Source organism: Mirounga leonina, unplaced genomic scaffold (assembly GCF_011800145.1).
Source record: "Mirounga leonina isolate KUSES-001 unplaced genomic scaffold, KU_Mleo_1.0 Mir_99, whole genome shotgun sequence".
Lineage (NCBI taxonomy): Eukaryota > Metazoa > Chordata > Mammalia > Carnivora > Phocidae > Mirounga > Mirounga leonina.
This window is the reverse complement of record NW_023270971.1, coordinates 6195911-6211735: the sequence shown is the minus strand read 5'-3', so window position 1 is coordinate 6211735 and position 15825 is coordinate 6195911. Positions and strand designations below refer to the sequence as shown.

Here is a 15825-nt window from a genome sequence, read left to right as displayed (position 1 = left end):
GTCTACTTCTAGGAGCCTAGACTGCTCCTGGAGTACCAGATTCCTTGAGTAGACGCCTCAGTTAGGGGATGAAGAGAGTCTAATGTGCCTTTATTCACACAACCTATTAGAAATGCAGACTCTTAGGGCGCCTGGGTGGCTCAGTCGGTTAAGCGTCTGCCTTCGGCTCAGGTCATGATCCCACAGTCCCGGGATCGAATCCTGCACTGGGCTCCCTGCTCAGTGGGGAGTCTGCTTCTCCCTCTGCCTTTCCCCCTGACTTGCGCGCGCTCTCTCTCTCTCTGTCTCAAATAAATAAAATATTAAAAAAAAAAAAAAAAAAGAAATGCAGACTCTTGGGACCTCTGAGAGCAGCTGGGCTGGAATTTCACACAATGTTTCAAGGAGTTTTAGGGTTCCAAGATAATATGGGGGATAGAGAGGAGGAATTAGGTGAGAGTCCAGACGCTGACCCCACTCCAACTGGAGTACCCCTACCTTCACCTGGTTTTCAATTTTTCTCTTTTAAAAACAAATACCGGCTATTTTAAAACTCAAAAATCTCTGATGTGGCCAGACCCCCTAACTGGCACAGAAACCCTTCTGTATCACAACTTCTGGAGCTGCTCCCATTACTGCAGCCTCCAGCCATGTAGTGTTGGTGATGTCACATGACCCGTCCCAAGCTCCCAGGTGACAAACTGTAAAGGTCTCTGCAAGTGCATGCATTGGGGCTGGCATGTTGGTGTTCCCAGCTGTGTCCTCGCACGCCCCTCAGCAGCTGTCCACATTCCTCTGGGCCTTCTGTGCCTTGCGCTCAGTGGCCTGGTTCAGCGTTCCCAGATCTTCCTGTGTATCAGGGAGTTTGTTAAAATGCACTTTGCGGGGTCCCACTCCCACAGGTTCTGAAAGAGTGCATTTCGGAGAGCCCAGGGATGCACATTGTTTTAAAGCTTTGCAGGGGGTCCCGAGGGTGCAGGTCCAAAGGCCTCTGTTGCAGACAGCGGACTGGGCCTCTCTGCTCTGCTCCTCCCAGGCAAATCTCAAGCTCAGCCCTCAATCAGGCTGGGAGGGCTAGAGAGACACATGTTTTAACCAAAGTTTTGGTTCCTCGGATAGTGGGACTCTCTGAGTTAATGAGAATCCATAGGACTCCTCAATCAAAGCCCAGGTTTCCCAAAGTGCGGTGTCTCAGCACGAAGAGGTTAAAATGCAGATGGCTGGGCCCTACCTCACACCTGCCAGAGATGACTCTCTGGACGTGCAGCCTGGGGATCTGCATTTTAAGCAAATTCTCCAGGAACGGCCACTGAGTCCAAATTCCTCCATACCCCTCAAAGACGAGGGAAACTGAGGATCCAAGAGTGAGATGACTTATCCCCACCATATACAGGGGTGGCCACACTGGCTGTGCTGAGAACCTCCCTCTCCCCACCCTCCCCTGCAGGCCTTTCTTAAAGTTCAGAGACAGACAGACATGACCAGTGCGTACAAATAGAACCCCACTTTATTAGCAGTTAGTTCGAGATTGTACATTAATGGAGGAAGGTTCCCACTTTTAACACAACCCAAAACGGCTGGTTCGAGAGCCCTGATCAGGTGAGCTGGGTAGCACCCCCTCTCCCCCCTCTCCCCACCCCCACAAGGGAAGGAAACCTGTCTGCTCCCCTAGCGTGCCCCCCACCCTCTCCAGTCAGCCCTCTCCTCTCCCCAGGAAATGACATGAATTTCATGCACAAATTACAAAAGGAGCCCTCTTGCTGATAATAAAAGCTAGCACAGTCATAGAAAACTCTCTCCTTCTTCATTCTCCTCAAGAGCCAGAGAGAGGAAGGAAAGAGGGAGGGATGAACTTATTAGGATAAAACACAGCCAGAGTCTCCCCAGGCCCTTAACATTGACCCCTCACAAAGCCCATTCCGCCCCCCCCCCCCCCGCCCCCGCCAAATCTCTGGCTGTCCAAGCTGGCAAGGGCGAGGTCTGGTTGGGGGGCAGCCGGCCGGGGGTTGCAAACCAGGCACCCAGCACTGCCCTGAGGGCAGGGGTCTGGGCCCTCCATCTGCTCACTTCAACTAGAGCAGACCCGCTTTCTTCTTTGACATTTGAAAACCTCTGCCATTGCCCCATCTGCTCATCCTATAAATGGGGAAGTTGAGGCCCTGGGGGAAAACCGTGGCATTAGCTACTAAATGTACCCAGTTGGGACGAAATTTCACATCTCCTGCCTCCAGCCCTGGGCTCTTCTCCTCACACCACAGCTTGGGAGGGGGGGCAGTACCCCAGTTAGGCCCTTCCCTGGTGCATCCCAGGGGCCCGGCTCTGTTCCAGTGCACACAGACCACGGGCCTCCAGGAAGTAAAAACCAGGAGGCCACAAAACAGAGAGAGAGAGGGAGAGGGGGAGAGAGAGAGAGAGAGAGATGTTATTCGGTGCCCTGTGGTCCATCGCCAGGATCAGAGGGGGCAGCACAGGCTCTTCTGAACCAGAGGCACCTCCTTCCCAGCAGGCCCAGCACTGCCAGGCCCAGCTGCAAGGCTGCCTTCCTTGCCCTTCCCTGAGCTCCTGGAGCGCCACCTAGCCCTTCTGCTGGTTTGGCACTTGGTACAGGGATGGTAGAGGGCATCTCAGGCTGGAGTGAAGTTGTCAAGTCAGCACAAAAGGCAGAAATCCATACAGCCTAAATCACCCTTGACAAGACGGGGGCTAGAGGAACATATTCCATGACACCATGAAGAAATGATCACACAGATCCAGAATGTGGGACTTCAACAGCACAGCAGGCCTGCTCTCCTCAGAAATAACATCATTTAAAAAACCAAAGCGAGCAGAGAGAGGACTTTTCAGCACTTAAGAGACTGAACAAAAACCGCAGTTACAAGATGTCATGTATGCACCTTGACTGGATCCTGATTCCAAAACCAGGTGTAAAAGTTATCTGGGGGAAGAGCCAACATAGATTGAATAGCAGATGTTTTTAGGAAATGATTGTTGTCTTGGGTGTGATACAGGCCAATACGTAGGAGATGTCCTAACTCTTAGGGGATGCAGGTGGAGGCACATTGGTCAAGTCTCACGGTATTTGCAACTTACTTTTAAACTAATTTGGAAAAAATATATACATAAAGAGTGAGAAATCAAATGTGGCAAAATGTTCATTTTAACTCTAGATGGAGGGTAGTAGGTGTTCATCATAAAATAATTGGTACAACGTCTTTTCACTTGCTCTTTCACTAACAAACTGGTGGGGACCGCTCCCTACTGAGCCTGCCAACGTCTGTGGGTCAGCCGAGTCGTCCTCCATTGGGAACAGATGGCTGCTCCCTCAGCTGGGCCTCAGAGGCGCTGGCTGCTTCTCCTCACAGGCCCGCAAGAGGCCCATCTTTAAACTTCGAACTCATCCTCCAAGTGCCGGATGCCTGAGCTACAGGTGACCATCCCGCCTGCGCCCGCCCCAGGCAAAGGCTCATGGGAGGGATGAGAGAATGGATGGCGGCGTCCACTACATGATTTAAACTGTTTCTCTCTGTCTCTCTCTCTCTCTGGCCAAACACAGTGAATCAGTGAACACTTAAGATGCAGAGATGCTGTACCCACTGCCCTCTGGTTTGCTCTCTCATGAGGAGGATCTGTGTGCTCAGTAGCTGAGAGCCCCTAGACGGATTTGTCCAACCCCCTCCCCAATATCTACAGGTCCTGGCAGTGGGTCCACAAGCAAGATTCACCAGTGGGAAGGGAAGAAGTAGTAGTGGCCAGACAGACTCGGAACATGTGGCAGGTCAAGTCCCCAGCCTTCCAGAAGGGCCTGGACAACATTTCCCACTATTTCCTCTGCTCCCACAAGCTCCCATGGGGTCTCCAACCTGCCTGCTCCTTCCTCAGGCCAGAGGCAGAGAGAAATGGAGCTGCCTGCCCACCGGCCATTCTGAGCTCCCAGAGATGGGGGCAGGCGTCCAGACGCAGAGGGTAGATCTCAGCAGTGGGAGCTGTAAAGGTCTGCACACGCCATGGAGCCCGAGCCCCTCGCCACAAGATGGGAGACGAGGCCTGGGGTTTGCCCTATGGAAGTCGCCGCCCCCTTCTGCGAGTCTGGCCCCACGGCACTGGCAAGTCTTCACGAGCGTACAAGCAGGCACGCCACCCTGTCCCCACTCTGTTCCTCATCCCCTGCGGGCTTGACACTGGGTTCCCAGGCTCAAAGGCCCTGATGATGAGAAGCATGATGGGAAGGCTTCTGTCGGAAGACAGTGAACCCACATGCAGTTGTCCCGCTGAGTATCTGCCTTTCTTCTCCACTGCCGGTGAAGAACTTGAGAAAAGGGGTCAGGTTCAGAGGTCAGACAGACCCGCCCCCCCACCCCCACCCGCAGATGGCGGGAGGGCCTCTCAGGGAGAGCAAGGCAGGACTGCACGTGCAGACCAGGAACGGAGAAGGCTCAAAGGCACCCTGGCTGGGAAGGAGTGGTTTCCCCTATCCTGGAATGACCACGGGTGTGACTGAGGGAGGGACAGGAAGCTGGCACAGAGGAGGGTCCCCAGGATGGGCTCAGAGGCAGTGTGGCATTGGAAGAAGAGCACTGGACTCAGAATCAGGAGCCTCAGGTTTAATTCTCGGCCCTGCTTGCACGCAGTTCTGAGACGTCAGCCAAGGAGGCCGCCTCGCCTTTCTGGACCTGTTTCCAAACCCACTGAAAGACCCTTCCAGCCCCCAAGATGCTAGAGTCTTCTGAACGAGACAAGGCTCTCCAGAAAGGGTTTTCTGGATGTCAGTTGGAAGCTGAACTGGCAGTGGGAGGGGCTGGGGAGAGGCGCCCAGCCTTAGTCACTTCACATTGTTAAAGAAGGGGGTAGGAGCAGACCCTAACCAGAAAACAGCCCCCAAGATCCTGTGGTCTACAGGGGGCCTGGAGACAGTTCTGTGGGTCCCGGCGGGCAGCCCAGCTCCCAGGGCAGCTCCCAACCTAGCACCATGTGAGGGGGGAGGGGACAGGCTGGCCTTCAGCCCCATGGCCTCCCACCCCAGCCTTGCTGTTTCCTTTGGCCAAAATTCCTCCAGGGTCACTGCACTTCATGAAACCAGGTGTCCTGGAGAGAGTAGGTCCTCCCTGTGCCTCTCACATCTCTGTCCAGCTGCAGTAGCCCCAGGGCAGCCGCGACACTTGGGGAGGGAACAGAGACCTCTCCAAGGGGCACCTCCACACTGTCTCCCCGAGGCCCGGACACACGAAGACATGCCCTCCCCTCCCTTCCACCTCATTCTCTAGCACTGAGATAGGACACTGGGGCTTGCCACCATTTTGTACGACTGAATTAAAAACAAACCCAACCAAAAAAAATATAATATATATATATACACATTACATATATATATAACACAGTGCAACCCCAGCACCCAGGGTATAAACTCTGGCACCAAGAAAAAAAAACAAAATATTAAAATACTTTAGCTTCTTAGTATTTGGGGGGTGGGGCTAAGGGGGTCTCTAGGAGCCCTTGGCCACAGGTAGCTGGGGCAAAGCTGTGGATGGCAGTCTTACCCATGCTGCCCAGTGTCTGCCAGGGGCGAAGGTTGGGGCTGGGCGTGGGGACAACATATGTACATTGGGACATGTATACTGGCAGACTCCTGAACCGCCTCAGTCTTTTACCACAGGAAATACCACATGTCATATCCCAGGGTGAGGAGCAGGGGGAGGGAGGCCTGGGTCTCTGGGTCCAAATGGCATGACAGTGCCCCAGGGTCCTGACGGAGGCCCTGAGGACTGGGTGGATATTGTAGGAATCAGCGATTCTTTCCCCAAAAGGGAAAGTGAGATGTGAAGGTATTAACCAGAATGTGTGTAGAGATTCAGAGTTCTCTTGAGGTGGCCACCCCCACATCCAGCCCAGTGACTCTGGGTACCCAGCTAACCCCTCTGAAGTGCCTGGCTCAAATCAGTGAGGGAAGCATCCAGTCTCTCTCCCCTGTTTGGCAAAAGGCCCTGCTGGGCTCTTCTCCCTATTGTCTGGAGGACAGGGAAAATATGGCAGCTAATACTGAGGGGAGACCCTGCCGTCGCAGGGAGTGATGGGATGAAGGGGAGGGCATGGTTGGTAGAACACAGTGAGGGACAGAAGAGGAAGTCTCACGGACTCCCTCTCACCAGGAAGTGGCCTTCCACCAACAGGGAGTGGCCTCCCCACGGAAGGCCGTGACCAGAATGGACCTCTGGTGGCTAGGGAGGTCCTGGAGGCCACAGACCCAGCACTGGACGCTCCGAGGCGCTTGCGGACCTGCCTGGGCTCTTCTCCCGGTCCTGCCTGGGCCTCAGCTGAGTATTGCCCAGATGTGCCTGGCCAGCCCAGGCCCAGCTCCCCACTCTGCAGGTCAGTCTGGCTCAGCATGCGGCAGGCCGTCCAGGCCATCACATACGTTCAGTCTGGCTGTGGTGGCCGTGGCTACCTGGTGTTCTGGAGGTCCTCTCGGAGCCAGGTGGGCAGTGTCTGGCCCATCTTGTACAGCAGTTTGGAGAGCTCGATGTTGTGGTCCCGATAATAGTCCTTTAGGAAGGCGCGGGACTGGAACAGGAAGGAGAGTTCAGAGCTCAGGGATGTGCTGATTCCAGAGGGACCCCTCCCCTCTGTAAACCCACCACTCGGTCAGTGTCAACCCACACTCCTATCATTTATTCACCATCTTCCTTGGTAGCCTCCAAAAGAAAGCTAGACGGCAGGACACCAAAACATAGTACACAAGGTCAAAATTCTTGTGACTGGGAGAAAAGAAGGAATTAATTAAAATCAGGACGACTGAAAGTCACGGCGTGTGACCTTTGCCCTTCGTCCTTTGGACGTGCCATTCTCTGCCACAAGAACGCCTATCCGTCCATGCGTCGGGCCAAATGCTGCCTGCTCCCCGCAGGCCCAGCCCCAGAGCCCATCCCCTCCGGGGTCCCTTTCAGTAGCATCTCTGGTTCCGAAATCCCCTAGCACTTGTGTGCAGCTCTCTGACTGCATGAAGCGCGTCCTGCCTCGTATTCTTACTGGGGTGTGTGGGACTTATTTCCCTCCCAGACTAGGAGTCCCTTGAAGGCAAAGAACACGTCTCATCCATCCTCAAAGCCCACAGAGCTCAGCCCTAGGCAGAAGGTTATAAATTCTCGCTGGACTAAATCTATTCTAACCCACCATGTCCCAGCTTCGACTTCCTCCTTGTAAGAACACCACCCAAGAAAGGCCAAGGCCGTTAAGGTGCTGAGTGCAGGGTAAAGGGGAGAGGGGACCCCCGCCAGCCAGGGACCCCCGCAGTGACCCAGCCGCCACAGGCAGCGTGCCCACTTACATCCAGGTCCATCTCTGGGTATTTCCGGCCCTTGCTTTTGCCCAGACACTTGGTTTTTCCTCCTTCGAGCAGTTGGCACCAAAATCCTTTCTTTGGATCAAACCTGTGGAGGTGGGGAAAGCCTATGGATGGGAGCTGGCCCAGCCCATCCCCTTCCCACCTTAAGGCAATGGTCACAGACCCCAGGAGTGGCAGAGCCTAGGCCATGAAACCCACTCCCCTAAGCACACTCTGGAACCCACAGATAGACAGATGTGTGGGGCTGGGGTTTGCTTCTGCCGGCCCTGGGCTATACTGAACACGCCTGCCCCCTTCTTCCCAGCAGAAAGCAGCTCACGTGCTCTGAGTCCAGGCGGGGCAGCCCAAGTCCCTCCAGCAAGCAACCCAGAGCAGGATCACGTGCCGTCCTTCAGGACGTGGGGAAACCTTTCCTAAGCACTCTCCTCCTCAGGGTTGAGCAACTTTTTTTACCCAAGAACCCAACAGGGAAGAAAAAGCTTAGTGGGGGTTTTTGGGTGTGTGTCTTTATAAATTGTCTATTTTTTAAGAAATGCAGTATCTGCAGTTGTGCTTAAGCATGTCCATCACTGGAAAGTTTTGGCTTTTGGAGTAAACTTCAGGAATGACAGAGCACGACTGCCTTCAGGATTTGAAGTCATGCTGGGCCTTCAAAGGTTTCTGGTGGGGGAGGGAGATGAGATCTGAAGCTGCCAAGGGGAGGGGAGGCACGCTGGCATCAGAACTCAACCCCAGATCTGGAACCATTAGGAGCTGCTTCGGCATGAGGACAGCCGGAAAACGGAATTCACATTTGGCAGGTGTGGGAGACAGGGTCTTCTGAAGGGTAGGCATAAAGGAAGAAGAAGAGGAGGATGATGATGATGATGAAGACGATCTTTGAGCATCAGTACGTGCCAGGTGCTGAGCTAAGAGCTCCACATGCATGCTTCATGCAACACAGTGACCCTCGGGAGGTCTAGGAGTCAAAACCTTTATTCCCAATTTACAGATGAGGAAAGTGAGGTTTGAAGGCGCTAAGACTCTTGTCCAAGGTCACACAGCTAAAGAAGTAATGGGTCTCCTAACCCAGGCATCTCTGATGCCAACAGCCCAACATCCTTAGGTGCTGCTCCTGTCTGCCTCAAGGTAAAGGACCGCTTCTCTTCTTCACCTTCAACCTCCAAGACAGTGAGAAGGGAACATTCTTGCTGCATGACTTTCCCAAGTAGGTAACCAGGGAAGGTGACTTTATCCCTCCCTCTCTTGAGACCCACCCCCACCCCATACAGGTGCGGGAGTCACTTGTCTGTAACATGGTTAACACGCAACCACTCCCCAGCCCTGAGCGCCGGCCACACAGGCTGGCCTCTACCCGTCTTGGGAGGCCATTCTCAGTGCACCTGTACCAGGCTCTGAGTGAGTGGGATTATAAGCCATTGGCAATATCTGAAGTTTCCTTTTCCGGAAATTATATCCAAATCATGATCTAATGCTAAGAAACCTCTGTGGGAACTAGGGCTGCTTAATGTTAGTCTAACTTACTTTAATAAAAGGTTCTGAAAATGTTCAGCACAGACTGAAAAGAAAAGCCCAGGGGTGGGACTGACCACAGTAGGACATATTCACCACCTCCTTTTTTCTTGAGTTGATAGCCTTTATTAATATGATTCCAATCATATTAATATCAGCTTTTCTGCTAAACGGCCATCCGGAATATGCACACTTTCTAACTCTAATGTATCTGTGTCTCTTCCATAATCATTCAAGCCTTTGGCTTTTTGGTCCAGGTGCCTGCTCAGAAAATCACCCTGCTGAAAAGCCAAGGCAACACTCACGCCAAGGTTTTGTGGTAGTCAATAGTGTTGGTCACCCCAAGGAACTTCTGCACCGTGTCCATCACTTTGGCAGGTTCTGTTCGCAGCAGTTTGCCATCCAAGACCAGAATCTGGAGGAAAGAGAAAAGGGAGAAGGATGATCTGAACCTGTGTTTCCTCCAGGGGCAAACAGGTTCCCAGTCTCCTGGTCACCAGCCATGGTTACAAACTGGGCACTCTTCATGGTATAGTCTCCACCTCCTCTTCCACTTCCGAGCGGCAGGTGTCCCTGTGCCTCAGGCTTCTGCAGTCCAACTCCCTGCCCTCTACCAGCTTCCCTCTCCTAGAGATGAAGCTATCGCTCCACTCCTGCCTGCCCCTCACAACCCTACCATATCCCTCTCTGCCTCCCTCTAAGCCTCTGGCCCAACATCACTCTCCTGCCTCAACCCTCCAAGGGTTTCCCTAAATGCCTCATGTGATCTGGCCCTGCTTACCTCTCTGACCAGGCTCTCCCTACATCACCACACCCCTCCCAGGAAGATAGCCTACCCCAGGGCTTTTGGGATCCCCTTAGGGACACAGAGCCTGATGACAGGACAAGGGCTTAGGGAATTTTCACACATCAGCCTTGGGATAAACAAGAATGAAACTTTCGAAGCCCCCAAAGGTCTAGCTCGCCAATGAGGACCTTTCGGGCCCCACGGCTGACGAAAGAGATTCAAGGCTCTCTGCTAGCTGCCCCAAGCCAGAACTGTGAGTGCCCTCCCAAGGGCCAGGGACCGGCAGCTACCTGGTTGGCGTGAAAGGCGCTGAGCCAGCGCTCAATGTGGGTGGCGTACCAGCCGGGGACCAGGCAGCGGTTCTGAAGGGCCCGCAGCTTCAAGGACACGTCGGGCCCAGCCGTGATCACCTCGTGGAAGGTGTACTTCAGGGCCACTGGGTCATCATGGGCTCGCTGGTGCTGCAGGCAAGGGGAGAGGGTCAGTGCGCCCCATGGGGGGCACAAAGGAAGAGGCTCTCTTCAGCAGCTGTGAAGTGGCCCGAAGACCCTGGCTGCGACCAGCAGCCCTGGGTTCAAGTCCCGGCTCTGCCTCCCACTGCTCTTTGACTTTGGGGAGTCATGGCCTCTCAGAGCCCTAGTTTTTCCATCTTTGCAAGACAGGAGTGAGACTAGATCAGAGTTTCCAAATGTTGGTCATCTGCCTGTCATCTCTCCGATGTCTCCCATATCCACAAGCCACCTGTATGTGCCGAGGTCCACACACTTTGATTTACATTGACTCGTCTTTCTTATTCACATAAAACTATTTCAAAATAAAACTCACTATTGCCTCCGTAAGCAGAAGACCTGAGTCAGTTGTCACATACAAAAGGTAATCATTCATAAATGCAATAAAAACAAAGCAATGTTCTCAAATGCCAGCCAGATACAATGTCTGGCTATAGGCCCTGAGCCCAAAGCTTGCACTCTCTTTGTTGAAAACAGAGCTTAGCAATGTTAGAAAGGACTTAAGAGCCATTTACACTAAACTGAGAATTTGTCCTTTATAGAAATCAGGTGTTATGGGCTGAGTGTTTGTGTCCCCTCCCCAAAATTCCTATGTTGAAGTCCTAACCCACAATATGATGGTATTTGGAGGTGGGGCCTTGGGGAGGTAATTGTGGGTAGATGAGGTCAGGAGGGTGGGGCCACCATGATGAGGTTAGTGCCCTTATAAGAAATGACACCAGAGAGAGTGGGTGCTCCCGCTCTCGCTCACTCTCTTCCTCTCTGCTTTGTGAGGACACAGTGAGAAGGTGACTGTTTAAAAGCCAGGAAGAGTGATCTCATCAGGAACCAAATCTGTTGGCATCTTGATCCTGTACTTCTAGCCTCCAGCACTATAAGAAATAAACTCCTGTTGTTTAAGCCCCAGTCCATGAATACTGTGTTACAGCTCCTCGAGCAGACTAAGACAGGACAGGAGAAGAATCAGAAAGGGGGAAATGCCATGTTTGAACCACCTAGAACAATGCCATGGGCCATCAGCATCCAGACACCAGGAACCTGCCCGCCAGGGGTCACACTCTCTTGAGCCTCCACATCCGCACTGAGGCTCACACACAGCTCAGGGTGGGCAGGGAGAGAAGGGGCAGTCTGTGAGGATCAGAGAGCAAGTAGGGTCTTTACCCAGCAGCCCCCCCGGCACTGCAGAGGCAGTGAGGCCCCAGAGAGGAAGTGACAGGCTCAGAGGGTGGCAGGGAGCTGCTGAAAGTGGCCAGACCCGAGGAGGTCTTCCTAGACCAGCTAGTGGACAAGCTACCCCCCATACCCTGGCACTGGATCAGAATCCCAGGAAGACTGGGAGGCAGGGGAGGAAACCTCCCAAAAGGCCTGAGTCTAGGCTGTTCTGTAAGCCTAGTGCTCAGAAGAAATTAAGTCAGGCCACTGAAGTTAAAGAAAGTTCTAGTTCTTACATAGTCGAGTGGGGATTAGGAGTCATACCTTCTCTACCATAGACAACAGTCAGGTAACTTCTTTACCTGATCAGGTGTTTGCACCCTCTACTATGAATGCGGAGTTTTGTATCTTATCCTTCTCTGAATCCCCACCCCCCACCCCACCCAGTGTCCAGCGAGGAGACCAATTAGTATGATCACTGTTCACCAAATCTCCCTTTCATCCAGGTGGAACCACCTTCCACCTCTTGTTGGTGTCAGAATCAGAGGCGGGACCCCCAGTGAAGCTAGCAGGGTGGGCAGGTAATTGTTGGCTGGGATGCAATGTCGATTTCTGCCTGTCTCCTCCAATAAGCTAGAAGCCCTGTGGAGCTGAGACTCTATTCTTACCCACCACCGCATTCCAGAAGCCTAGCTTAGGGCCGGCACATAGTAGGTGCTTAGTAAATATCTGTCGAATGAACGTATGAGTAGCTGAGCGATGGACAGAGCCCCATGCCCCTACCCAGGGCTCCACCCCAGCCGTGGCTCACCTGGTACCAGGAATAGGCCCGGTCCGCTGGGTTGATGAGGATGGTCAGGACCTTGGCCTTGGGTAACAGAGCAGCTGCCCGCCGGGGTGCCACTTCCGAATCAAAGTAGTTGGCGCTTTTCTCAAAGTAAAAGTCAGAGGTGGTGTTGGAGGGGATAGGGAAGAACTCCATGTACCTGCAGGAAGCCCAGAGAGAAGAGCTCACAGGCAAGACTCATGAGAAGGGGTCCTGAGGAATGCAGCGTGAGAGGGTGAGGGTCACTGGGGGTAGAACTTCAGAAAGCAAGCAGGCACACTGATCCCAAGGACCTGCTTCTGGCAAGGATTCTAGATGGATGGATGGCCACCAGGCAGTCTCCCTTTGTTGAATCATTCCTTTTCAGGGGGGACCTTGGAGTCAGGAGGATAGGAAGACTTATGGAAGTGATATGGGTTATAAGGCATGGGATGGGGATGTGTGTCTTTGAACCCTAAATAAGATGTTCCCAGTTAAAGTGACAGGGCCTTAACTCACTGCCTCTAGGAGGAGAACTGGGACACCTTCGACCCGGGAAGAAACAGCATGGACCCGAGGGACGCCCTCTCCTGCCTCCCGAGTACAGGGTTTCTTTCCTGGCCTAGGATGGCACTTTCTAGGATGTCACCATGGACCAGGAGACAAAGAGAGGGGGAGTGTGTCACTGCCTGCCAGCCACACCCCTCCCAGGTTTCACATGGGTCAGTTGATGGCTTTCCAGAGGAACCTCCCATGTTCCACCCAGAGGGACGTCCATGCCAGCCCTCTGGGACCAGCTCTGGATGGAGGACACCTCAGGAAGCTAAATGAACGCTCCAGAGCCTCCCACAGGCACCTACTCATACAAAATAGAGGTACAGGGACGCCTGGGTGGCTCAGTCGGTTAAGCGTCTGCCTTCGGCTCAGGTCATGATCCCAGGGTCCTGGAATCGAGTCCCGCATCGGGCTCCCTGCTCCGCAGGGAGCCTGCTTCTCCCTCTGCCTCTGTCTCTCTCTCTGTCTCTCATGAATAAATAAATAAAATCTTTAAAAAAAAAATAGAGGTACAACTTCAGGGGCTCATGGGAATCAAAGCCCATAGGCCCACCTTAGGTGAGGGTGTAGGATCTCTACTATATCCTGGGAGACAGGGTTACTCCAGGGAGGTGGGGCTTCTGAGATTCCTCACCCCACCCTACACCTACCTACAAAATCAAAATCTTGGGAATGGGGCTGAGGAATTGCTAGCTCTCTCCTATTTCTGAATTTTATTCATTTTTTTCTTATTTATTAGATTTTAAATTCTAGTTAGTCAACATACAGTGTTATATTAGTTTCAAGTGTATTTCTGAATTTTCTTTGTGAAATAGTATCTATACACCCACAGGCCATTGTTTCTAACACCTAAATGGAGAAAGCTCTGAAAATAGAAGCTTTTCCCCTCAAGTTTATAGCAAAGCCATTTGGCAGCAAAACCCGACTTATTAATCTTAGTGTAAATATTCACAGACTTTGCTAGAGACATATTAACGCATGTATTTGCTACTGGGGTACTTGCTGATGGGGTGCTGCCCCAGGCCCTGCTGGAAGTATTGTTAAATGTATGGTGTCGCACCATATTACCTCCCTAAAACCTGAGAGAAGGTGACTTCCAGTGACACATCTGGCTACAGTGAGTTTTAGACAAGAGATAGTACACATATTAGAGATAGAGACAGGTGGGCAGCGAGGGGTAGGCAGACAATAGACAGACAAAAGAGAAAGAAAAAAAAGTACGGAAAGAAAACAAATAAACAGAAGACTGGCCATAATCTCTCCACCCAGGTAAACCACTGACATGAAAATAATAAACAAGAGTAATACATGTATAGGGAAAGAAAAGGCAAATAGTAGAGAAAGATGCCAATTGACATAATTGGAGCATAAAACTATCCCCACGGGGCGCCTGGGTGGCTCAGTTGGTTAAGCGACTGCCTTCGGCTCAGGTCATGATCCTGGAGTCCCGGGATCGAGTCCCACATCGGGCTCCCTGCTCGGCGGGGGGTCTGCTTCTCCCTCTGACCCTCCTCCCTCTCATGCTCTCTGTCTCTCATTCTCTCTCTCAAATAAATAAATAAAAATCTTTAAAAAAAAAAAAAAACTATCCCCACGAAGGCCACCCCACTCCCCCTGCCACCGCCTTAACGTCTGGTGACAGGTTCTGGAGAGAAGCTGCAATTTCCACCACCTCCCCAGGCAAGTCCCCAAAGGCCAGCAAGCCGCCTCTGAAGGGCTCGCAAGAACACCTCCTGCTCCACAATCAGGCAAGCAAAGTTCAGCAGCTCTCGGGGTCAGAACACTTGGAGTTTAGCCCCTGCTCTGTCCCCAATTCTTGGGACCTTGGGCAAGTCCCTGTGCTCCTCTGAGACTCAGGTGGTTTTCCTGCAAGCAAGGGCGGTGCTGGCTCCCACTTCTAGCAGTCTCTGACCCCAGGTGGTGACGAAAAGGGGCAAAGGGCTTCCTCTTCAAGTGTCCCGCCTGTGATAAGGCTCCAACATCATGATGCAAGGGTCACTGAGCTTTGTCTCTGTTTACAGGAACTTCAGCTGTGTGTGAGCAAGGGCCAGCTGCTTCCTACTGTGAGCAGAGCAGACCTCCTCTGGGGCAGACTCCATGAGAGCAAGCTCCCATCCAGCTCTGGACAGAAAGGGCCACTCACCAGTCGATGCCTTTGTGATAGTTGTGGCCATTAAAGAACTGGATCTCCTCAAAGGTCTCTGAGCTGGGGTAGTTGCTGCTGAGGTCCGGGTGCATGCCCAGGAACAGGTAGAGGGCCGTGGTGCCTGCAGGGATGGAAGGTAGCTGAGATCAGGGCCCAGCCCCGAACACAAACATGGAGTCTGGGATTCTGGGTTCTGACTCCAGCTCTCCATGACTCACTGGGAGATCCTGGGCAAGTCCCTTGCCTTCTCTGGGGCTTAGTTTCTGTATCTGTGCAATCCAAAGAATTTTATGAAGGCCAGGACAGCAAATACAGGGCATGCGTGTGGGCACCCCAACTCCTGCATCCACTGTAGACATCACTAACCTATCATGGCATCCTAAATACAAAACAAGAACTTGGCCTCGGAATCCTTCCCACCCATGTACTGTACTCTAGCAGGCCATGCCCAGTTCACTGGTGTCTTCTCATAATCCCAGAACTAGATGGTTTCCAGGTCTGGGCCTCTGTCCTCTGACACATGGGAGGAGCTCAAAGAAAAGGGAGCTCCAGACCCTGCAGTCTATTGATGTGAAATTCGCGAAGGGCTAAGAGATTTGGCTCAAGGGCGCCTGGGTGGCTCAGTTGGTTAAGCGACTGCCTTCGGCTCAGGTCATGATCCCGGAGTCCCGGGATCGAGTCCCACATCGGGCTCCCTGCTCAGCAGGGGGTCTGCTTCTCCCTCTGCCCTCTTCCCTCTCGTGCTCTCTGTCTCTCATTCTCTCCCTCTCAAATAAATAAATAAAATCTTTTTTTAAAAAAAATAATTAATAAATAAATAAATAAAAAGAGATTTGGCTCAAATGCCTTCTCCTTCTGGTCACCCTCCCCCACTCACACTCTGTCCTACTTGACAGTACAGGACCTAGCCCCTCCTTTAGAGAGTTCATTCCTTTCCTGTGTGTGAGTTTATGGTTTGTATGCTATAATGAGACGTCTTGGAAGAGAAGGAGACTATAGAGTTTAGTTTCCTGAAGAGTATAATATAAGCTTTGGGGGTCAGAG

General features: G+C 52.5%; 1 protein-coding gene across 1 annotated transcript in view; it reads right to left on the bottom strand.

The window, feature by feature from the left end:
- Positions 1 to 1611: 1611 nt before the first annotated feature.
- Positions 1612 to 15825, bottom strand: part of LOC118006822 (bifunctional heparan sulfate N-deacetylase/N-sulfotransferase 1) — a 64610-nt gene continuing 50396 nt past the window's right edge. The window contains exons 10-15 of the mRNA XM_034999639.1: positions 14779 to 14902; positions 12087 to 12261; positions 9905 to 10075; positions 9133 to 9242; positions 7298 to 7400; positions 1612 to 6534 (exon numbers count right to left, since the gene is read on the bottom strand). Of these exons, the coding sequence (XP_034855530.1) occupies positions 6415 to 6534; positions 7298 to 7400; positions 9133 to 9242; positions 9905 to 10075; positions 12087 to 12261; positions 14779 to 14902 (803 nt within the window). The 3' untranslated portion in view covers positions 1612 to 6414. The remainder of the gene's footprint in view (positions 6535 to 7297; positions 7401 to 9132; positions 9243 to 9904; positions 10076 to 12086; positions 12262 to 14778; positions 14903 to 15825) is intronic.